This window comes from Nicotiana tabacum, chromosome 6 (assembly GCF_000715075.1).
Source record: "Nicotiana tabacum cultivar K326 chromosome 6, ASM71507v2, whole genome shotgun sequence".
Classification (NCBI taxonomy): Eukaryota; Viridiplantae; Streptophyta; class Magnoliopsida; order Solanales; family Solanaceae; genus Nicotiana; species Nicotiana tabacum.
In genome coordinates this window covers 216016673-216036762 of record NC_134085.1, presented here as the reverse complement: position 1 = coordinate 216036762, position 20090 = coordinate 216016673, and the positions used below count along the sequence as shown (strand labels likewise).

Genomic DNA, 20090 nt, shown 5'->3' with positions numbered 1-20090 from the left:
GCGGAACATAACAGGAAGGGATTCCATCAATAGGGGAAATTACAACCTTAGATCCTTCTCTTAATTGTTTACAACTCAGTCATAGTTAGCTTTTAGTTTACTTAACTTTATTCAGTTATAGTTAGTAAAAATATCACCAATTGTTATTCAAAATATCTGGGAAGTTGATTACGGAGAATTCAGTGAGTCTGACAAAAGTAATTGGTATGTTAATTCCCTGTGGGATTCGACTCTGGGCTAAATATCTGGATTATATTTGCAACGACCGCTTGTCCTTTTTATAAGGTATAGTTGGGCGTTATCAGGGGCCAAAAGTACGTCAAAAGTGTTTTTTCAAAAATAGAGGTGTTTGACCAAGCTTTTAGAAGAAAAAAGCAAAATACATAGGTTACCCCCTAAACTATGGACCAAATCCCTGTTACACACTTTTTGAGCACCAAAATCATCTTACACACTCAACCTTTTCAAAGTGTATCTGATACACCCCTATTTTACTACGTGACTTTTGCGTGCTTAACAAAAAAAGATGAGCGTGCAAAATTGTAAATATTTTATCTAAATCCATATTTTAATGCCATGTGTCATAATAATAATATTTTCCTTATTTTCCATTTTTATCAAATGAAAAAAGCTACCAAACATCTCTGTCTCAGATCCTTCCCAAACGATCAGCTCCCCCCTCCTTTTCTCTGGTCTTCCCTTCCCATTTTCTCTTCCCCAGTATTACAAAAATCTACCAAAACTCTGATAATCTTTTTAAAGAAGGTGCTGTAAATTTTCTCTAAAATTACCCCTTTAAGCTTCTCTCTTGTTTCTTTTACTATCATTAAAATCTACTAAAATACCCAATTTACCTAAATAATAAAAAACAATTTATGAGAATGACTGAAATTCTAAAATTTCCAACTCAGCTTCTTTCATATAAAGGAAGATTTGAGATTTTTATTCACGATGGAGTTGTAATTAATGAAAACGAAAAAATGATTTTGATTTGCTTTATTTGGTTGTGTATGAGATCTAAAAATGGAGGAGGAAAATGGAGAACGGAGGAGTTGCAATTATAATTTTTATCTCTTCCATTTTCGGTATTGGGTTTGTTATGGATAAATGATTGCAAAATTAAATTTGTGTGAAGGTTAAGAAGTGGTGGTTATGGCTTTTTCCCGGTGGGTAGCAACGACGGAAGGCAAAAGAAGGTGGAGGTGTTAGATGATTTTTTAAATTGGGGGTATAAGAGTAATTTTAAATATTTTCTCTTTAAAAAATTAATAATGACACATGTCATGATCTTATTGGTGTGTGACATTATACATATTTTTATAAACTGGTCAAGAAATAAGAGGTGTGTACACATTCTGAAAAGGTTGAGTGTGTAAGATGATTTTCGTGCTCAGAAAGTGTGTAACATGGATTTGGTCCATAGTTAAGGGGGTAACTTATGTATTTTGCCAAGAAAAAAGTGCTTTTGAGAAGAAGCAGAAAAAAATAGTTTCTCTCTAAAATCAGTTTTCAGAAAAATACACTTAGAAACAGTTTTTAAAAGCATGGCCAAACACTAATTGTTGCTCAGAAGTGCTTTTCAAATTAATTAGCCAAACACAAACTGCTTCTCACCAAAAACACTTCTCAAAATAAGTTTTTTAAGCTTGGCCAAATGGGTTATTAGTCACCTTAGTAGTTAATTTGCTTTCCTCTTAAGTCAGCCTATGCAGCACGAATGTGAATTAGATGGAGCAATGAATTCAAAATACCGCAAGGATAAAGAGAAAAAAATGTTCTCGCGCAAGACAAGACACGGGGGAAATACTTAGTGAAGGGCGTGAATCACAATTCCTCTACTATCTCTTTACACTCCTCATTTCAGATGCATAAGCTACTAATTTTTTTGAAAGGTTTAGAAAAAAAAATGTGCACTTGAATTTAACAAGTCATTTATCAGTTGTCACATACTCCAATATAAACTCTCTTGAGACTAAAGTTTTCACAATTTCCCTCAATTAAAACAAAAAAAAAAGGACAGCCCGGTTCACGAAGCTCCGAGGTTCGGAGAAGGGCGGGACCACATGATTCTATTGTATGCAGTCTTACCTTGCATTTCTGCAAGAGCCTGTTTTCACGTCTCGAACACATGACCTTCTGGTCATATGGAAGTAACTTTACCAGTTACGCCAAAGCTCTCCTTCGCAATTTCCCTCAATTTATTTTTCAAAAATATGATGAGATCCCATGTACAATCCAGGTAACTACAAATAAAAGAGAAACCTGGTGAAAGAATCAAAGCTGAACTTTCAAATGAGATAGTTCAATAATTTGAAAAGGGAAATTCACTAAAAACAAAAAATAAAACAGAAAAAAGATGGCAGTTTTGTGCCTGCATTTTACACAGATCTAAGAAACATGTACATCTAAGTTGTTAATACAGAGACTAGTAGAATACATTGATTAAGAAAATTAGGGGGAAGGGGAATAAAAAGTAGAGGCTCTCGCGTCCAGATCAAACTCAATGAACTAGTTTGTATTCCGGCTTTTATGTTTTCTTTATGTATTACAAGCTCATTTCTCCAGCTTTAACCAAATGTCTCGACTCAATATTTATTATCAATGTCGTAAAACTCTATGTTCTTGTACTTTTGGGATATAATCTCCGCTTGCACTTTCCTTGCAGTGTCTGTAGCACAACCCACGAGAATAAGCACTGACGTGCCTGCAAAGCCCCGGAAAGCAGTGAGGTGTGTTGCTTGTTCAATCACAGCAGGGCCAGCAGCAAGAACCGCCAAGAATGCCGAACCAAGAACTGATATCCGGCTGAGTACCTGTAATTCCCCGTTTTAAGGCATAATGAAATGACGAAGCACTTTGATCTTTAAATCACAGTTAAACTATTTGATAAGATTACCACGTGGCAGACGGTATTCATGTACAATTATATATGCAATACATCAATTACTTACCTATTCTAGAGTATCAAGTATACACTAAGAGAGAGTATCGTTTACAAAAAAAAAACTGGAAAAGTAAGAAAAACCCCGTAAATCCAAATCATATAGAAAGTTGGCTACTCTTAACAATATAGGGAAATATATATGAATCTCAGACAAAGCATTTGAGCTTTATCCAGTCTGAAAATGGATTTGTGTTACAAACACTTATACTGTCAGCATATATATGAATGAATATACACAAGTTTTTAATGGGTAAATTTGAACTGTGCCTTAAATGAGCAGCCAATGAATATTAAGCCAGCCTGCCTGCCCAAATCTGTGTGAGTTGGCGGATTATATTTTCTTGAACTACCTAATTGTGACTTATAGTACTTTCATTTTTAGAAATCTGAAGAATCTATGTCCAAATTCAAGTGTTTTGACCATCGCATCTATTCACATGAAATGGGACAGAGGGAGCACATCTTATATATAAAGATTTAAATAAATCATCAGTTTTCTGTTATCTCCAACAACACGCTGAACATGACTACTGTCTTATAAGAAAGAGTCCTGCTAGATTAGATAATCAAGAGACGCAATGAGTAGAAAGAAAATAAGGCCACGGAAACCAAAGAAGGCAATAATACCGTCTTGATGAATGCTGCTGTGCTTTTACCCGGTCGAACAAGTGGGATTGAGGCACCTTGTCGCTTCAATTGTTCGCTGACATCATCGGGGTCCAATTGCAGGAATGTATAATAGTAATTGAAGAAGGCAATCAACAAAACATTTACCGGGAGATAGTAAGAACCTACAAAGGAACATCTGTTTGGTCAAAGCCCTCAAAATATTATAAATTGAAAATAAGTCCACACATGCATGAACAGAAAGAAATGCACCGTCAATAATCAACTTTTTTTCTCATTGTTTTGCTTATCTCCTTTTCATTGAAAATACAAATACCATTTTATCTTTAACCTTTTCTTTCCAAAACTATGGTCGCCGATAATATCTGTAGTCAAGTACCACCTATTCCACCTTAGAGAAGTCATTTTTCAGCTTCTGTCTCTAGTTCCTCTATCTTCTACGTAGTACTACTAACTCAAAAGTATTGCACAACAAGTTCTACAAGATTAAACCTCTTCGTTTAAGGATAGTCGTCAATTTGTTTCAAAACTTTGGTACATCAGGACAGGAAGCGTATATGCATTATAAGTTCAAAGGGAGTCGAGTTTAAGGCACACGCTTTATTCAGTGGAAAGTGCACGTGAAGTGAGGAAACTGCACTATCTTTTACTTACCTCCAGGGTTTAAACCTGCTGCAGCATTCCTCAGGAAACCTACACCAGTGAAACGTGCCAGAGTACCAGGAAGGGCTAGTGATGACGTAGAGAAAATAATCGGCATTACTCCTGTACTGTTCACCTGCTCATTGTAACTATAATCGTAAGTTGTATTTAAGAAGGATCATAATTTACTAATTGCAAAAGTACTTCACTGCACGCTTCCATCACAAATATAAGATTAATGTGAACTAATGGGTCCCCTTGTCCCTAAGCCGATGTGGAAACTCAACACCCCATCGCACACCTAATTCTGCCAACTGGAGCGTGACCAATACAATATGGGGGCCCAACATAAGTGAAACAAAGAATTGGGATGAGTCCGGCTCTGATACCAATACCATACTGAATTGTTTGACCATCTTATCTAAAAGCTTAAGCTGTTAGAGAAAGCACACTTTTATTTACTTAGTCTCTTCAACATGCCCCCTCACGTGCAAGCTTCATTAATTTATTTTTTTTCATTGGCCAAGCACGTGCAACTTTTTTTTGTTGTTGTAATAGGTGGCAGTGAGACTCGGACCCAAGACCTCTGCCTGCTCTGATTGATAAAGAAATGAACCTTAGGCCTAACTCAACCGAAAAAGCTAGTTCATGAGGTGAAGATTGCCTAAACCATATAAAGAGACCAAGTCCCCCATTCCTTAGCCGATGTTTGAGACTTAACACTACATATCGCATGACTAACCACTCATGAAACAGCAGGAAATTTAAAATCAGTCGTAAGTAATTTCTTCCACAGGGAAACAGATTTCAACCGTCACTCTTCTCATCCAAAGAAGAGCTGATGCCCCACTCTTATTTAGCAGTACAAGCCTTCAAAACAAACTAATGAAACAAGAGAAAAAAGGATACTAACTTTAAATGGTAAGTATGCAGATTTTTGAAGTCCTCCTCCAGTTCTGCCACTATACCTTGACGCATAATTTAGCGGAATTTTCCTCTCTGCTTCCTGAAAACCTTGGTTGAGAACACTGTTAGCAATTTTTCCCTCAACGGCATGACAAGAAGTTAAATGCTTAGCAACCTAGACATAAGGACATACCTGTACATATACAATGCTAAGGACTAGCAAGAAGAACGAGACTAGGATGCCAACGAGCCCAACATAATTACCGTCTTGATATGCCTGTGCAACTGTCCTACCAAAGGATGCTGGCAAGTAGGATATGATATTTGTAAAGATCAAAAGGGATGTACCATTTCCAAGTTTCAAATCAGTAATTCGCTCCCCAATATACGTCGTAAGTACAGAGCCGAGGGTCAAGAGAACAATAGAAGAAATTGCCCACTGGGTACTGAAGTCATTGACATAAGGACGAAGGAATAATACTTGGCCAATTGCCTGCCGCAGAAATTAAAGATAAGTGTAATTTGCCAATCGACTCTGTATTTACGCATGAAATGCAATTCCTCAACCACAATGTACAAGTGAGAATCAAATAGAAACAAACTACCAATACTCAATTGTGCACCAAATATCTCATAGAGAGAATGCTTCTTCATTCAAGTAATACTCCTACGTTTGATCTAATGTGGCGGTGTTGACTGGGCACATAATTTAAGAAAGAAAGTAAGACTTTTATATCTTGTGGTCTTAAACATGTCATGACATTTCATTGGCTATAAAAGACTATCATTAAGGGTAAAATGAAAACCTAAAGTTAATCTTTCCAAATATAGATAGTGTCATTCTATTAGTAATATGCTAAAAAGGAAAGAGTGTCACTGTCACATAAAATGGATCATGGAAAGCAGAGGCGAATCCAATATTTAAGCTCTATGGGTTCATACCTACTGTCTGTTGCAATTTTAGTGAATTTTTAGACAAAATTTATGCTTCGTGTTGAAAGTACTGGGTGCAGATGCTTGCATCCGCCTCTGAGGGAGAATATCAGTTTTTCTAGGAAAAACAATATTACCTGTACTACGGCAAATCCAACGGAAGCATAGCGAGTGTACTGAAGCACTTTCTTTCTTCCAGCTTCACCTTCTTTTTTCTGAAGGTCTTGCAACTTGGGGTAGATTTGAGCAAGAAGTTGAAACACAATTTGTGCATTGATGAAGGGAACAATACCGAGCGAACATATTCCAAGGCGACCTATGCCTCCACCAGAAAAGGAATCCAAAGTACTTAATATACTATTCTCATCTAAATTGCCAACAAATGCCTCCCGATTTACTCCACCAAGCGGTATATAGATCCCGAGTCGTGACAAAGCTAAAAAGCCTAATAGCTTTAGAAACTTTCCTGGTAATGGACCTTTGAAGAAATCTCCAAAATCAATGCTAGTATCTTCAATTGCAGCTGCCAGTCAAAAGATATCCTAATCAAAGGCTAAGATATGTGGGTGAAATCAACAACATAAAAACACAATTTTGTAGATAGATACGCTACCTGCGAACCCTCGAGCTGATGAAGTTTTGTCTTTCCTAGCATTTGAGGAACTTTCAAATGTTTGAAAGAACAAGCTCACCAAATTATCCCAGGATGATTTACCTGAATTAATACCTAACGGATCAAATTCTGAACTATCACAGCTGGAGAAAGAAAATAACAGTCAGAAAGAAGAAAAGACTGTTAAATAATTAAATCAATTAAAGCATGTAATGTACTTAGTAAGCAAGATATTATGTGATCTTCGTCCATTGTAAAACAAATGAAACTATTTATTTCACATTATTCTACTACAAATAAAAAGGCTTACAAGTTCCATCCTAGCAATAGCACCATTTTACAATTTGTCCAAAACAAACCAACATCAAGATTTGGGAATTATTTTCAGGGAAAACTAATTCAGGACAGTATTTCAAACTCAACATGAAATTGAATAATACAATCCCAGGAAAAAAAAAAGCAACACAGAAGTCTTAATTTCCGCGAAATTAGAAGCTCGAAACAGGAATTATCACAAGAAACAATCAGAAAGTTCAAGACTTTTTTTCAAAAAACAAATGAATTAAATGAAAGTAAACACTATAACCCCAGATAAAATAAGTAAACAAATTAAAGTTTTTTTTTATAAATGTGGTGTATGGGCTAGATAGGGAACCTTAGCTTAGCTGGTAAAGTTGTTGTCATGTGACGAAATCACGAATTCTAGCTGTGTAAACAGCTCCTTGCAGAAATGCAGGGCAAGACTGCGTTCAATAGACCCTTATGGTCCAGCCTTTCCCCGGACCCCGCTCGTAGCGGGAGCTTAGTGCACCGGGCTGCCCGTGGTGTCCGGACCAACTTGCACGTAACTCGATTATTCTATTGGATACATGTTACCTCCCACCGTCGCAGGTACCCATTACAACAAAATATATATTTCAATAAATCAGAAGTTCTAAACAAGACCCATTACAACAAACAGTGAGAAAGTTCCAATCTTTATCTTCAAAACATATTTAATCAAATTGGCATATTTATCAGAATTGAGTATAATTCAACTCATATAAGAGCAAAAAGACCAAAAGGGTATATCTTAATTTCAAGAATATGTACCTGTTTGTGGAGTGATTTAGACCAAGATTCCATGATGGGGCAGTGGTATTAGAGTTTTTTCTATTGAAACTGAGGCTGCTGGCTTTACAAATGGGTGTGAACCTATTTACCTTTAGAGAGTGTAGCTGCTTGGAATTATTATTAGTATTAGAAATGAGAGAATTGAAGCACAGAGAAGAAGAAGAGGAAATTTCTCTGACCGTTATCAACATTATCCTCACACAGACACACTCTCCTCAGGATTCTTGAACTAGAAAAAGAGTCAGTTGTTTAGCTGTTTCTGAGGTATATAGTCTCATTGATAATCACTTGGGTCCCTATAGTTTAGAAATATTGGGTTTTAGGCTTATCTGGTTTGACAAATAAAAAAATAAAATAATAAAAAATAAAACATTTTTTTTAAAAGCGCTAAAACCCTACTTGTGACACCACTCCTCTCTCTCTATTTTGCTAGTAATTCCGACCACTCCCAACTCTCTGGTTATTAGCTTTAACACAAAAATGGAACTTGGAACATCTTTCACTGCTTCAAATGTCAGCAAAACGATGTTTTTATCAGTCCCCATTACCCAAAAATCAAATTTACTTCCAAATTCTTTGGTCAATCCCTTTAACTTTTCTTTCCCAACTATAAAAAACTGTTCTTGCAAAGCAATTGCTAAAGGGTCCATCGTCAGCTCCTTGAAAACTCAAGAAAAGGTGCTTTTTTTTGCTTATTGGGTTCCATGTTTTTTAGATGAAATTTCTATGCTCTTTACTCTACTTGAACTATTCTTTTTTGTTTCTTCAAAAAAATATTCTTTTTATGTTTTTAGTTTTTGTGCTGGATTCTATGTTTAGCAAGCTTTTACTGATGAATCTGGACGAAAAAACCATGCCCATGTATGTATTTGTTAGTTATGATGTGAATGGGTATATTGGTATAAGGGTACGTTCTGCTTTTAGCAAATTGTTAAGTTCAGGCAATGGTGGGGTATAATACTTATATTTCGAATTGGTGAAAATTAGTTTTCTATGGATGTTTACTTGGCCTTTTTTTCCTTCTTGGACGGAGTGCTGTGGTGTCCAAGCTAGCTTGCACACGCACCTCATTCTACGGGGTGCCTGCCAGGTAGTGGAGCCAAAATTTTCACTTAGGGGTGCAAAATTTAAAGTAGATACACCAAAAAATCAAGATGATTTACTGCATGGTATATATACATAAAAAAATAATTTTACCTATCTAAACAATGTATTTTTCCGGCGAAAGGACACCCCTTGGAGCTATGTAGCTCCGCCACTGGTACCTGCTACCTACCAGCACGGGTACTAGGTAAGTATGTCCGCCAAAGCTTGGACAGATGGTAAGAAATCACTTAGTGTTCTTGCATCCTTTCGGATTTGAATCCGAGGCCTCATGGTTCTCAACCCACGTCATTGACCGCTAGGCCACTTCATTGACCATTGTTGTGTTTTTCTACATGTGCTTCTAGGAAACCTATGTCTCTCGAACTTTCTGCAGTTTATGGAAGAGACTAGTCAATTTGGTGTCTATAAGGGAATTGCATATTTGCAGATACTTATATCGTCAGACTTTGTTTGGCTATCTACTAGTATATGCTCTATGGTAATTCTTTTTATTACATGGTGTTAAGGCCTGCTTGTGTGTACCTCGACTATTTCATTGAGTACCTGTTAAATCTTACCAACACACAGGTACCGAGTTGCTATGCCCACCAAAACATGGCCAGAAAGGAAGAAATCATCTTCTTCTTTTTTCCTGCTGGGACTTGGGATTTGAATTGTGGTCTTTCATAGTTTTCATCCCACTGCAGTGACAGTTAGGCTACACCTAGGGTAATTGTTAATGTAAGAGTAGTATCACCTGCTCGAGTATACTGCAAGGTTAAGCACACTCATTACGGTACCTAAGGCATAAGGTTGCTCTTTGTATGTGCTTGACTGCTGTATAAGTGCCTTTTGACAAGTTCATATTTGGTGTGGAGCTCATTATCTTATTATTGTTTTCTGGAGCGATGGTTCTTTTCTTTTCTTGGAGGGGTTATTGCTTATATGATTTATTCACATCGTATCCTTTTAACTTCTCAGGTCAAAGGGATGTCTTCTGATCCTTCTCAAGATCTAGAACTCTCAAGTTTATCAGCTCTATGCCCATTGGATGGACGTTATTGGGGTAAAGTCAAAGAATTGGCTCCTTTTATGAGCGAGTTTGGTTTAATTCGTTTCCGCGTTTTGGTTGAGGTTGTTACTTTTTCCCCCTTGACCATCTGTCACTAAAGTCTAATTTCAAGATCATTTGCGTTTGGAATTTTTCAAAAAGATACAAAGTTCTACTAATCCGTTGACGTCTCTGTTTTGTCAGATTAAATGGTTGTTAAAAATGTCTCAAATACATGAAATCTCTGAAGTTCCAAACTTCTCCGAAGGAGCTCAGACATTTTTGCAAGACTTGATTGCTGAATTTAGTATGAACGACGCCTTGGAAGTTAAGAAGATTGAGAGAGTCACGAACCATGATGTGAAAGCAGTGGAATACTTCTTGAAACAAAGATGTCAATCACATCCAGAGATAGTTAAGGTATGGATAAATTTCTGGCGTATTTTACACGTTCATCTTCTTTCAATCTAAGTAGGAAGTTAGAGTTAAAGAGATTTATGTGAAAACTATCAACCCAAAATGTTTATGTGATGTAACTAACTCTGAATTTATTTTGTTTCTGTGGTAGGTGCTCGAGTTTTTTCACTTTGCTTGTACATCTGAGGACATCAACAATCTTGCCCATGCATTGATGCTAAAAGGAGCTTTGAACACCGTCATTTTGCCGGTCATGGATGAATTGATTAGAGCGATATGTGACATGGCCACAAAATATTCTTCTGTTCCCATGCTTTCTCGTACCCACGGGCAGGTATAATTTTTTTCCCCATACATCCTCTAGTTAGGTGTACTTTGAATAGGTTTGATACGAGAAGCTTAACCTCTGAGAAAATGGTGGTCATCTACAGAGTCGTAAGCCAAGATTTCAACTTTATGGGTTCTGGATTTTAGAACGATGTCTTCAAGTGCTAATAATTGGGTTTTACATTTAATATTTGTACATATTTTGATGAAACTTCTTAACACAAATACACTACTTGAACAAAAGCTACCGGGTCCGGCCAAACCCATAGCAGGGCTTCTAGCTCCGGCCTTGGTCATTCATATATATGCTTAGTGACTGCAAAATGTAGTTTGCTTCTTAATAATTTTTGAACACTTCACTCATTCTTTTTGCAACTTGTAGCCAGCTTCACCAACAACCCTTGGAAAGGAAATGGCAATTTTTGCTTATCGATTAAGCGGGGAAAGAAAGGAGATTTCTCAAATTGAGATGCTCGGGAAATTTGCTGGTGCTGTAGGAAATTACAATGCACATGTAGCTGCATATCCTGAAGTAAACTGGCCACAAATTGCTGAGGAGTTTGTGATGTCACTTGGATTAAAATTCAATCCATATGTTCCTCAGGTTTGTTATACAGATTGAATCCTTTTGATTCTTCAGCACCATATTAGGCTTACTGTGCACTTTCTTTTAAGTGTTTGTATTGGTGCTGCATAATTCATTTGATAGTTGAGCTTTGTTCATTAGTTAGAGGGAGGTTATAGCTTGTGAGGTACTCCATTTGTTTTAGTTTATACGACGGTATTTGACTAGGCACATAGTCCAAGAAAGAAAGACTTTTAAGACATAAGCCAAATATATATATCATAATAAAATAACCCATAGAATCTTGTGGTCTTCAACGTGCAACATTTCCTATAAAGCATGTGATTAAGGCAAAATGCAAATATTAATATCAAAGAGTTTCGAAATATAGAAATGTGTTGATTTTGGAATGGACCAGAAACCAAAGTTTGTGTGTCGTGCATAACAGAAAGGAGGAAATACGTGTATTGAAGTTTATATACCTTTCTGAATGAGTGCATAATTAGAGACTGTTTTCAACTTCTGACTCAATTTCATTGTAATGCAGATTGAAACTCATGACTATATGGCCAAACTTTTTCACTCGATTGTTCAGTTTAACAACATTTTGGTTGATTTTGATAGAGATGTTTGGGGATACATTTCTCTGGGTTACTTTAAGCAGGTGAGTATCCTACATTTTGGATATCGTCTATTATTATTCTTTTGTCGGATAATGGAGTTCATAATTCTTTTATGTTACGTAGACAACTAAAGCTGGTGAAATTGGATCCTCCACGATGCCTCACAAAGTAAATCCAATTGACTTTGAAAATAGTGAAGGCAATCTTGGAGTAGCTAATGGAAATCTATACCATTTGAGCACTAAACTACCTATTTCACGTTGGCAGGTATGTCTAATGCGGTCATGTTTATCTCTATCTTTATCTTGAAAGTTGTGACAGCTTGTTGCTAATGTTTCCTTTGTCGTTATTATCTTTTTGGCCCTCTTTGTTGATATTGCTTGTTTCTACCGTCTCTTTTCACCTTTCTCGGGCCAAGGGTCTATAGGAAACAACCTCTCTACCTTTCCAGGGTAGGCGTGAGATCTGCGTACACACTACCTTTCCCAAACCCCACTTGTGGGACTTCAATGCGTTGTTGTTGTTGTTGTTCTTGATAGTAGCAAAGGCAAGACATATTTAGAGCATGCTAGTTTGTAGGTTCTGTTGCTATTCTGATTGTTTCAGTTCCATCAATCTTGTTCGTACATTTTCTTTGATCCAAATTTTGTCATTTTGCAGCGGGATTTGACAGATTCAACTGTTCTGAGAAACATGGGTGTAGGACTAGGACATTCTCTTCTTGCTTACAGAAGTGCATTACAGGGAATTCAGAAGCTTCAGGTAAGCGCGGTACAAGTTGAAACTGCACCTCGTATAAGTTCCTTTATTATCCTTTCTTCTGTATATCTCGAGATGCTTGGACCGCCGCCAAGTGCTATAAAATGTACATTTCCCATTTTACCAGACATTGAGTAAAATGTGGATACAGATATTGGAGAAATTACTGTACTGTAATGTACATGTTCACATTGTCATGCTGAAGTATCAATTTATTAGTGTGTTTTGACTTATCGGTTTTCCAACCAGGTGAATAAAGCTGCTCTGACTGAAGATTTAGATAAATGTTGGGAGGTTCTTGCCGAACCAATACAAACGGTATGCAGCTTTTGTTGCCTCGCGTATGCAATAGTTTTAGATTCCAAACTTGAGTTTTCCCGTATGATCAATGAAATATATTGTAGAAGCAATGCTGATAGTGTTTGCTAGAATATGTTTCAATTGGTGAGTCTTTCAGAGAAACGAGCATCAAAACTAATAGTCTTTCAAGAAATTTTCTTGAGCCCGGACCCACTATTCTTGAGTCCCTCCCATGTTCCTGGCTTAATAAAACTTGACGAATTTTACAAAATTTATTTTTTATCTTTTTGTTTGGTATTTAGGTGATGCGGAGGTATGGAGTACCAGAGCCTTATGAGAAACTGAAGGCGTTAACCCGAGGAAGAACAGTGACCAAAGAAATTTGTAGAGATTTTATACAAAAATTGGACATACCAGTTGATGCAAAGACAGCTCTCTTGAACTTAACACCTCATACTTACATTGGAGCAGCTGCAGAATTGGCTAAGAACATAAATGAGACCATAAATCTAGAGAATGGAGCTCAAATCTTTTGAAATGAGAGCCGAAAACGTTCACAGCCCTCTGCATCGTTGGCGGATGGAGCAGACAATCAACATGTTTTACTGAATTCAACATTTTCGACACAGAGTATAGATCTTATGTGAAAAATCACTAAGATTTATAAAGAGTTTGATTTTTGAACCATTGGAGTCAAAAGTGTAATGGGTTCAGCCATAAGAACTTAAATGTTGAACCCATCAAATTTCAATTATGGATCCGTCTTTACTCTGTATTATTTCCATCCATGAGTGTTTCTCGACGTGCTAAATCATTGGAGATATAAAGGATCGGTCCCAGATGGATTTGTCGGTCATAAAAAAAAAAAAAAAAAACTTTGTTCTACTTGTAACATCTTTTGTTTAATGCACTACAATGTAAAAGAACTGTGAGAAGGTAAGTCTTGAATTTATTTTAGCATCTATAATGATTTCTTTTTGTTTCCCATCCGGGTGTTACCCAGGTTTTGACTAATTTAAAATTGTACCGACTGAACTTCACAAGGTGCACATTATTAATTATAATTTGTGAGGGACATTGATGCAACCCATTTTAGCCTGCCCAAAATCGGCCTAACTCGCCCATTTGACATCCCTAGTGTGAAGCTCCTTAAAAGAGGAAAAAGCTCGCCCATTTGACACCCCTAGTGTGAAGCTCCTTAAAAGAGGAAAAAGCTCAAATTCGAAACCTTTGAATAGTGGTGGAGAGATGTATCTATGGTGATTGTTACATTAAGTAAAATCTTTTAAAGGGCAGTAGCATTTGAGTGGAAAGAAATGTAAATGCAATCGATGTATATATTGTATTAATAAGTCATATATAACTAATATAAATAATACTACAAAACTCCTTAAAGTGACAACGTTATAGTTGCATTAAAGTAAGCTTTTTAAGACTTCAATAATTGAATAATTAGACGTAGGATGGAGGTCGGAGTTGCATAATATGCTCCAAATTGCATTATTTTTTTTTGAGGTGGCGGCCCGAAACTAAAAACTAGATTAAGTTCGATCTTGACAATAAAAGGTTGTGGTGGTTTAATAAGTTCTCTTTCATACTTAATCATAGTTTTCGAGTTTGAGCCTAAGTATGAAATCGTTGTTGGTAAGGAGCATTTGGGTGCAAATCAAATTAGCGGACATAAAAGCAGATATTGGACCCCGAATAAAAAATCAAAAGACAAAAATAGAATCTCTCCCGCCTATTACCAATCGACGCCGATTATGCTCTTTTCTTGAAAATATCAAGCCTACTCTGAATAGTGTCCCAGACAAATGTCTGAAACCACCTGATACTATTCAAAAGTTACTTAGGCTGACATGATCTAGGTTAAGATGGGCTAAAATTTAGATCATAACCCAACTCGTATAAATCTTACCAAGCTTTAATTAATGTGTGCTGTTTTCTTATAAATTGTTTAATTATCACCTTTTGTTCTTTTGTAATGATCATATAGAACATAGTAAGTAAATAAAAGATATTTTAAAAATATTTTTACCTGCTTCATGCTTTTACTTTTCTTGTCTTTGGGTCAATTGATGTTAATTTGTTTGTTTGTGAATGCATGAAAATATTTATTGCGCTCTAGATCTATTTGGGGATAAGTGCTATTTTAAGTGTAATTGTTGCACTTAATTATTTTTTTCCTTCTTGATTCTAAAGTGAGTAAACTTGTAAATTTTTGTGCAAAGTGAGTATAACTTTAATGGTGACTCTAAAACGATTATAAATACAAATGCTCCTAATGGGCCAATTAGGTTGAAGGGATTATAGAGAAATTTTCATAAATAGATATCTTTTAGTGATAATTAGCTCTCTATAGATACCATTTGCTATATTACAGTATGTAGATACGTTTTTCAGATGTTTTAAGATGTATTTGATGTATTTAGGTTATTATATTCTTGAATACATTAGAAAAAAGTGGCGTGAATCATGGAAAACCTGTTAATAAGATGTTGTATTCAATTGTATTCAAGAGTTGAATCATTAAATACAATAACGTATATTCCATAAAAAAGGGACCTTTTAACTGATTAAAAACGGAAAGAAAATCAATCTAGCAAATAGTCTCCTAATATAACTCAACTAACACAATTATAGCACCATAATCTGTATTTCCCCCTCCATCAACGATTTTCCATCCGAAAGTATCCAAAAACAGAGGATTCTGTCAATTTTCAAATCTCCCTTCTTTCTTTTCATGTTCTTTTGTTACAGTTCGTAGAAATCAATTTCCAACCAAGAAAATTTGAGATTGATACAATTGTATACAGAAATACGTTCAAATTCGATTTTGCATATGGCATACGTTCAAGAAGCTTTTCAGACATACACAACGCTTGGAAAAAAATACCAGGAGATGCTTACCTTGAATGAGGCAATGTCTACACGAATGATACAAGGTATTCTGTCCTATGCTATGTATTCTGTTTCTTTTTCCGAACTCCCAGAAATCTATCCATTTATGTTCGTGTGTGCTTGTTAGGTTGCACACACGGAGACTTTACATATGGTGATTTGTCGACATCAATCATTAGTTCTTCGGCCACGTCTATATAGCCAATTGGAGGTACTTTCGGAACAACATCCCATAGATTATGGATTCTCAAAGTACGGAGACTTTCAAGTTTGTCAAATGCTGCCTTAAAATTGAGATCTCCAACTTTAGGACTTGCGAATGCAAAAGCTGTCACTGGAAATTCCTTGCCTTCGCTTGTTTTGTCGATTCCATTGAAAGCTATGTCAACTGCAATTTGGGGTTGCAAGTGATGCACCTAGGTTATGGCCAGTTACAATAATACTAACCTCTTCTTTCTTATATTTCTCAACCAATCTTTTCACTTCTTCAATTACCTAAAAGGAAGAAAACAATGATGAGTTGTTAGACTCTTTAGCTTCATCAAGGCAAGTATAATACTTTTCTCTTTTTATTTTCAAAGTTGATCCTTTTGATAAAATTAAAGATGTGTGTGTGTATATGATTTTTTTGGTCTTCTTCTATGTTTTTTACTGAAGTGGGGGAATTCAAAAATATATAGATTTGTGTGTTGTATAATTGATGTCGAAACAATGGAGTAATTACATCAAATACAGAAAAGGGTTGCTGGAATAATTACATCAAATACAAGAGTAATTTTTGCAAAAAACATGACCACTACTCACTGTCAAGTATTTTTGAAAGGATTTTTATGGTAAATTGGGGCTGACAATGGAGGTTTGAAATCTGCTATCGATGAGTCGACATTAGGGTTATGCTTTAACAAAGACGACGGAGTTTGGGGCTGAGCAACTTGAAGAGTCTGTTACCTTTTTATTGTATTTCAATGTATCTCGTTATATACTATGTATATCATTGTATTCATTGTCTTTTTTTCATTGTATTTCAATATATCTCACCTGTATTTTATTATATTCACTGTCTCGCTATATTCCATGAATGTCTTCATTTGTTTTTTTAATTAATATAATTTATGTATTCAGATGTATTTATGTATTCAGATTTATAATTGAGTTTGCTGGGTTATATTAGGAGTCTATTATGTTAATTGATTCATTTCCGTTTTAAAAACAGTGCAATCCCCTATTTCATGCCGTGAGTACAGTCGAATACAATAATCTGTCCAGCTGTAATCTCACGTTTCACTCTATGAATACAGTCGAATACACTCGAATACAACAACTGATCAGCTGGACTTCCATGGTTCACACCTATTTTTGCTATTGTATTCATGAATACAATAGCATTCATGAATACAATATCCATGGTACAAGGTATTTAACTATATATATTTCAAGGTAGCAATGGAAGTTGTATCCTATATTCAGTCAAGACTACTCTAATATTCTGCCAGCATTCACGTAGTATGTATTTACATGTATATACATGTATGTCTTTGAATTCTTTATGTACAAATATAGTTGTATCTACTATAGTTATATTTTAATACAAAATATATTATGATTCTTAAAACTAAATAAAATTATAATACTATATATGAAAATCTTATTTAATATGTCTATTCTTATATATATGTATGATTTGTTTTTTAAATGTAGGTGGTGCCATCGACTGAATATTTGCATACGGTGAACGATGAAGGAAGGCATTACACAGTAAGCCTTTTAGAGAAAAAATGCAGTTGTGGGCGGTTCCAAATCGACGAATTACCATGCCCACACGCTTGGGCTATCCTAAAGAGAAAGTTTCTAATGCCAGAAGATTTTTGCTCTGATTATTACAAACCAAAGTTTGTTGTAATGACATATGAGGTGCTCGTGTATCCTTTGCCGGACCGGAAAGAATGGAATATACCAGCACATGTAGCAGATGAAGTTGTATTACCACCCAAATGGAAAAGACCTCCTGGAAGACCAAAGAAGAAGCGTATAAGCCCTTCATTGAATTGCTGCAGAAGAAAAATCAACATTCGTGTAGCATATGTGGACTGGAATGACATAATAAGCGTACTTGTAGAAATGCTCCACGTTGAAATTAGTTCACAATCTGACTTGTATTAATGAAAAACAATTTGTTATAGATTCCGGTATCATTTCGAATATATTTTGGATATACTTAGTTGGTGTATTAAATCTGAATACGTAACTAATACGACCATTGTATCTTCATTATAGATGAATATAGATGAATACAATCATTAAATACATTGAACTGATGATTCTTTTTGGAATACATATAGTACATCAGAGAGTTAATATGATTTATGAATGTTAAATACATGTATTCAAATACACTTGAATACAAATTATGACAATATGTTATTACAATCAGTTATATACAAAAACCGTATTCAAAATACAGCTGAATACATACCAATACAACATATCATATAAATATGAAGGTCTAAAAACACCTGCTGAAAATATGTGAACATAACCTGGTGAATACATACAAATACTACTTAATGAATATAGATAAATATATCATGTTGAATACTGACTGATACAATAAGTTGAATATATATCAATACAACATGTTGCATATATACTAATCGGTGATGTGCCTAAGAATCTTTGAAGGTGCTTCGCTCTCGCTTACGGCATCAACGTCTATCTTCCGCTTAGCATAGTCCCAAAGGAGTGCACCATATCTTTGGCGGAGTAAATTGACATCAAATTTTACTTGTGGAACCAGCCCAACTGTGCTAAAAAACTCTACGTATGTCGCGACATGCACCCCACAATCCCTGAAAGTAGAACTTAATAGTTTATATTGTTCTGGAGTAAGCTTTTCTTTGAGATCGGATACTATGTTTGTGTTTGTATATGAACAAATATGCGGTGATAATCTTGGCGGGTGTTTCACAAACAGTTTAATTTCCTGCATACAAACAAGAATTGTAAAAAGGTTTCATATTCATCATCAATATATAAACTCATTAAGTGTATGAATACATATAAATACAATAAGATACAGTTAAATATTGAAATACATATTAATACCATTTAGTACAGGAAAGGGTTAAATACATGTATTCAAATACACTTGAATACAAATTATGACAATATGTTATTACAATCAGTTATATACAAAAACAGTATTCAAAATACAGCTGAATACATACCAATACAACATATCATATAAATATGAAGGTCTAAAAACACCTGCTGAAAATATGTGAACATAACCTGGTGAATACATACAAATACTACTTAATGAATATAGATAAATATATCATGTTGAATACTGACTGATACAATAAGTTGAATATATATCAATACAACATGTTGCATATATACTAATCGGTGATGTGCCTAAGAATCTTTGAAGGTGCTTCGCTCTTGCTTACGGCATCAGCGTCTATCTTCCGCATAGCATAGTCCCAAAGGAGTGCACCATATCTTTGACGGAGTAAATTGGCATCAACTTTTACTTGTGGAACCAGCCCAACTATGCTAAGAAACTCTACGTATGCCGCGACATGCACCCCACAATCCCTGAAAGTAGAACTTAATAGTTTATATTGTTCTGGAGTACGCTTTTCTTTGAGATCGGATACTATGTTTGTGTTTGTATATGAACAAATATGCGGTGATAATCTTGGAGGATGATTCACAAACAGTTTAATTTCCTGCATACAAACAAGAATTGTAAAAAGGTTTCATATTCATCATCAATATATAAACTCATTAAGTGTATGAATACATATAAATACAATAAGATACAGTTAAATATTGAAATACATATTAATACCATTTAGTATAAAATAGTGAATATATACATATAACAAGCAAGGAAAACTGTAATAAGTACGAAAATACAATGAATGTAAATAGAATACATCTAAATACATTTAAATACAATATATAATATTCAAGTAAGCACAACTCAGTTAATGACATTGTAAATGTGCAAATGAGTTCTGGATTGTTTTAATGCTTATGAATACAACTTAATACATACGAATACATCATCATAATTATAAAATCACATGAATAATCCAGAACTCCAGCAACCATTTTCTATATATTTTTGAATTCCCCCACTTCAAATCATATACACATACAGATCTGTAGCCGATGACCCCAAAAATGCTCTCACCCGCAACGAGAAAGAGAGCTCATCAAAATTGAGAATTTTGGTGGGTATACCTCTTGTTACCATCTTGTGTGATGTTGAATCC

General features: G+C 35.3%; 3 protein-coding genes across 3 annotated transcripts; 2 read left to right on the top strand and 1 right to left on the bottom strand.

Annotated features, from left to right (window-relative positions):
• Positions 1-2309: 2309 nt before the first annotated feature.
• LOC107788151 (preprotein translocase subunit SCY1, chloroplastic) lies at positions 2310-8070 on the bottom strand. The gene is made up of 8 exons (XM_016609807.2): positions 7758-8070; positions 6666-6808; positions 6190-6575; positions 5313-5612; positions 5127-5219; positions 4226-4349; positions 3572-3735; positions 2310-2813 (listed from the first exon to the last, which is right to left on the bottom strand). Exons 1-8 carry the CDS (start codon positions 7967-7969, stop codon positions 2586-2588), a joined length of 1650 nt encoding a protein of 549 aa, XP_016465293.1. The 5' UTR covers positions 7970-8070; the 3' UTR covers positions 2310-2585.
• Positions 8071-8174: 104 nt separating this feature from the next.
• On the top strand, positions 8175-13891 carry LOC107788150 (uncharacterized). Its single transcript, XM_016609806.2, has 10 exons — positions 8175-8456; positions 9846-9998; positions 10120-10335; positions 10484-10666; positions 11042-11263; positions 11772-11888; positions 11971-12114; positions 12508-12609; positions 12856-12924; positions 13209-13891. The coding sequence occupies exons 1-10, from the start codon at positions 8259-8261 to the stop codon at positions 13440-13442; spliced, it is 1638 nt and encodes a 545-aa protein (XP_016465292.2). The 5' UTR covers positions 8175-8258; the 3' UTR covers positions 13443-13891.
• Positions 13892-16657: 2766 nt separating this feature from the next.
• Positions 16658-17967, top strand: LOC107788148 (uncharacterized). Its single transcript, XM_016609805.1, has 2 exons — positions 16658-16663; positions 17506-17967. The coding sequence occupies exons 1-2, from the start codon at positions 16658-16660 to the stop codon at positions 17965-17967; spliced, it is 468 nt and encodes a 155-aa protein (XP_016465291.1).
• The last annotated feature ends 2123 nt before the right edge of the window (positions 17968-20090 follow it).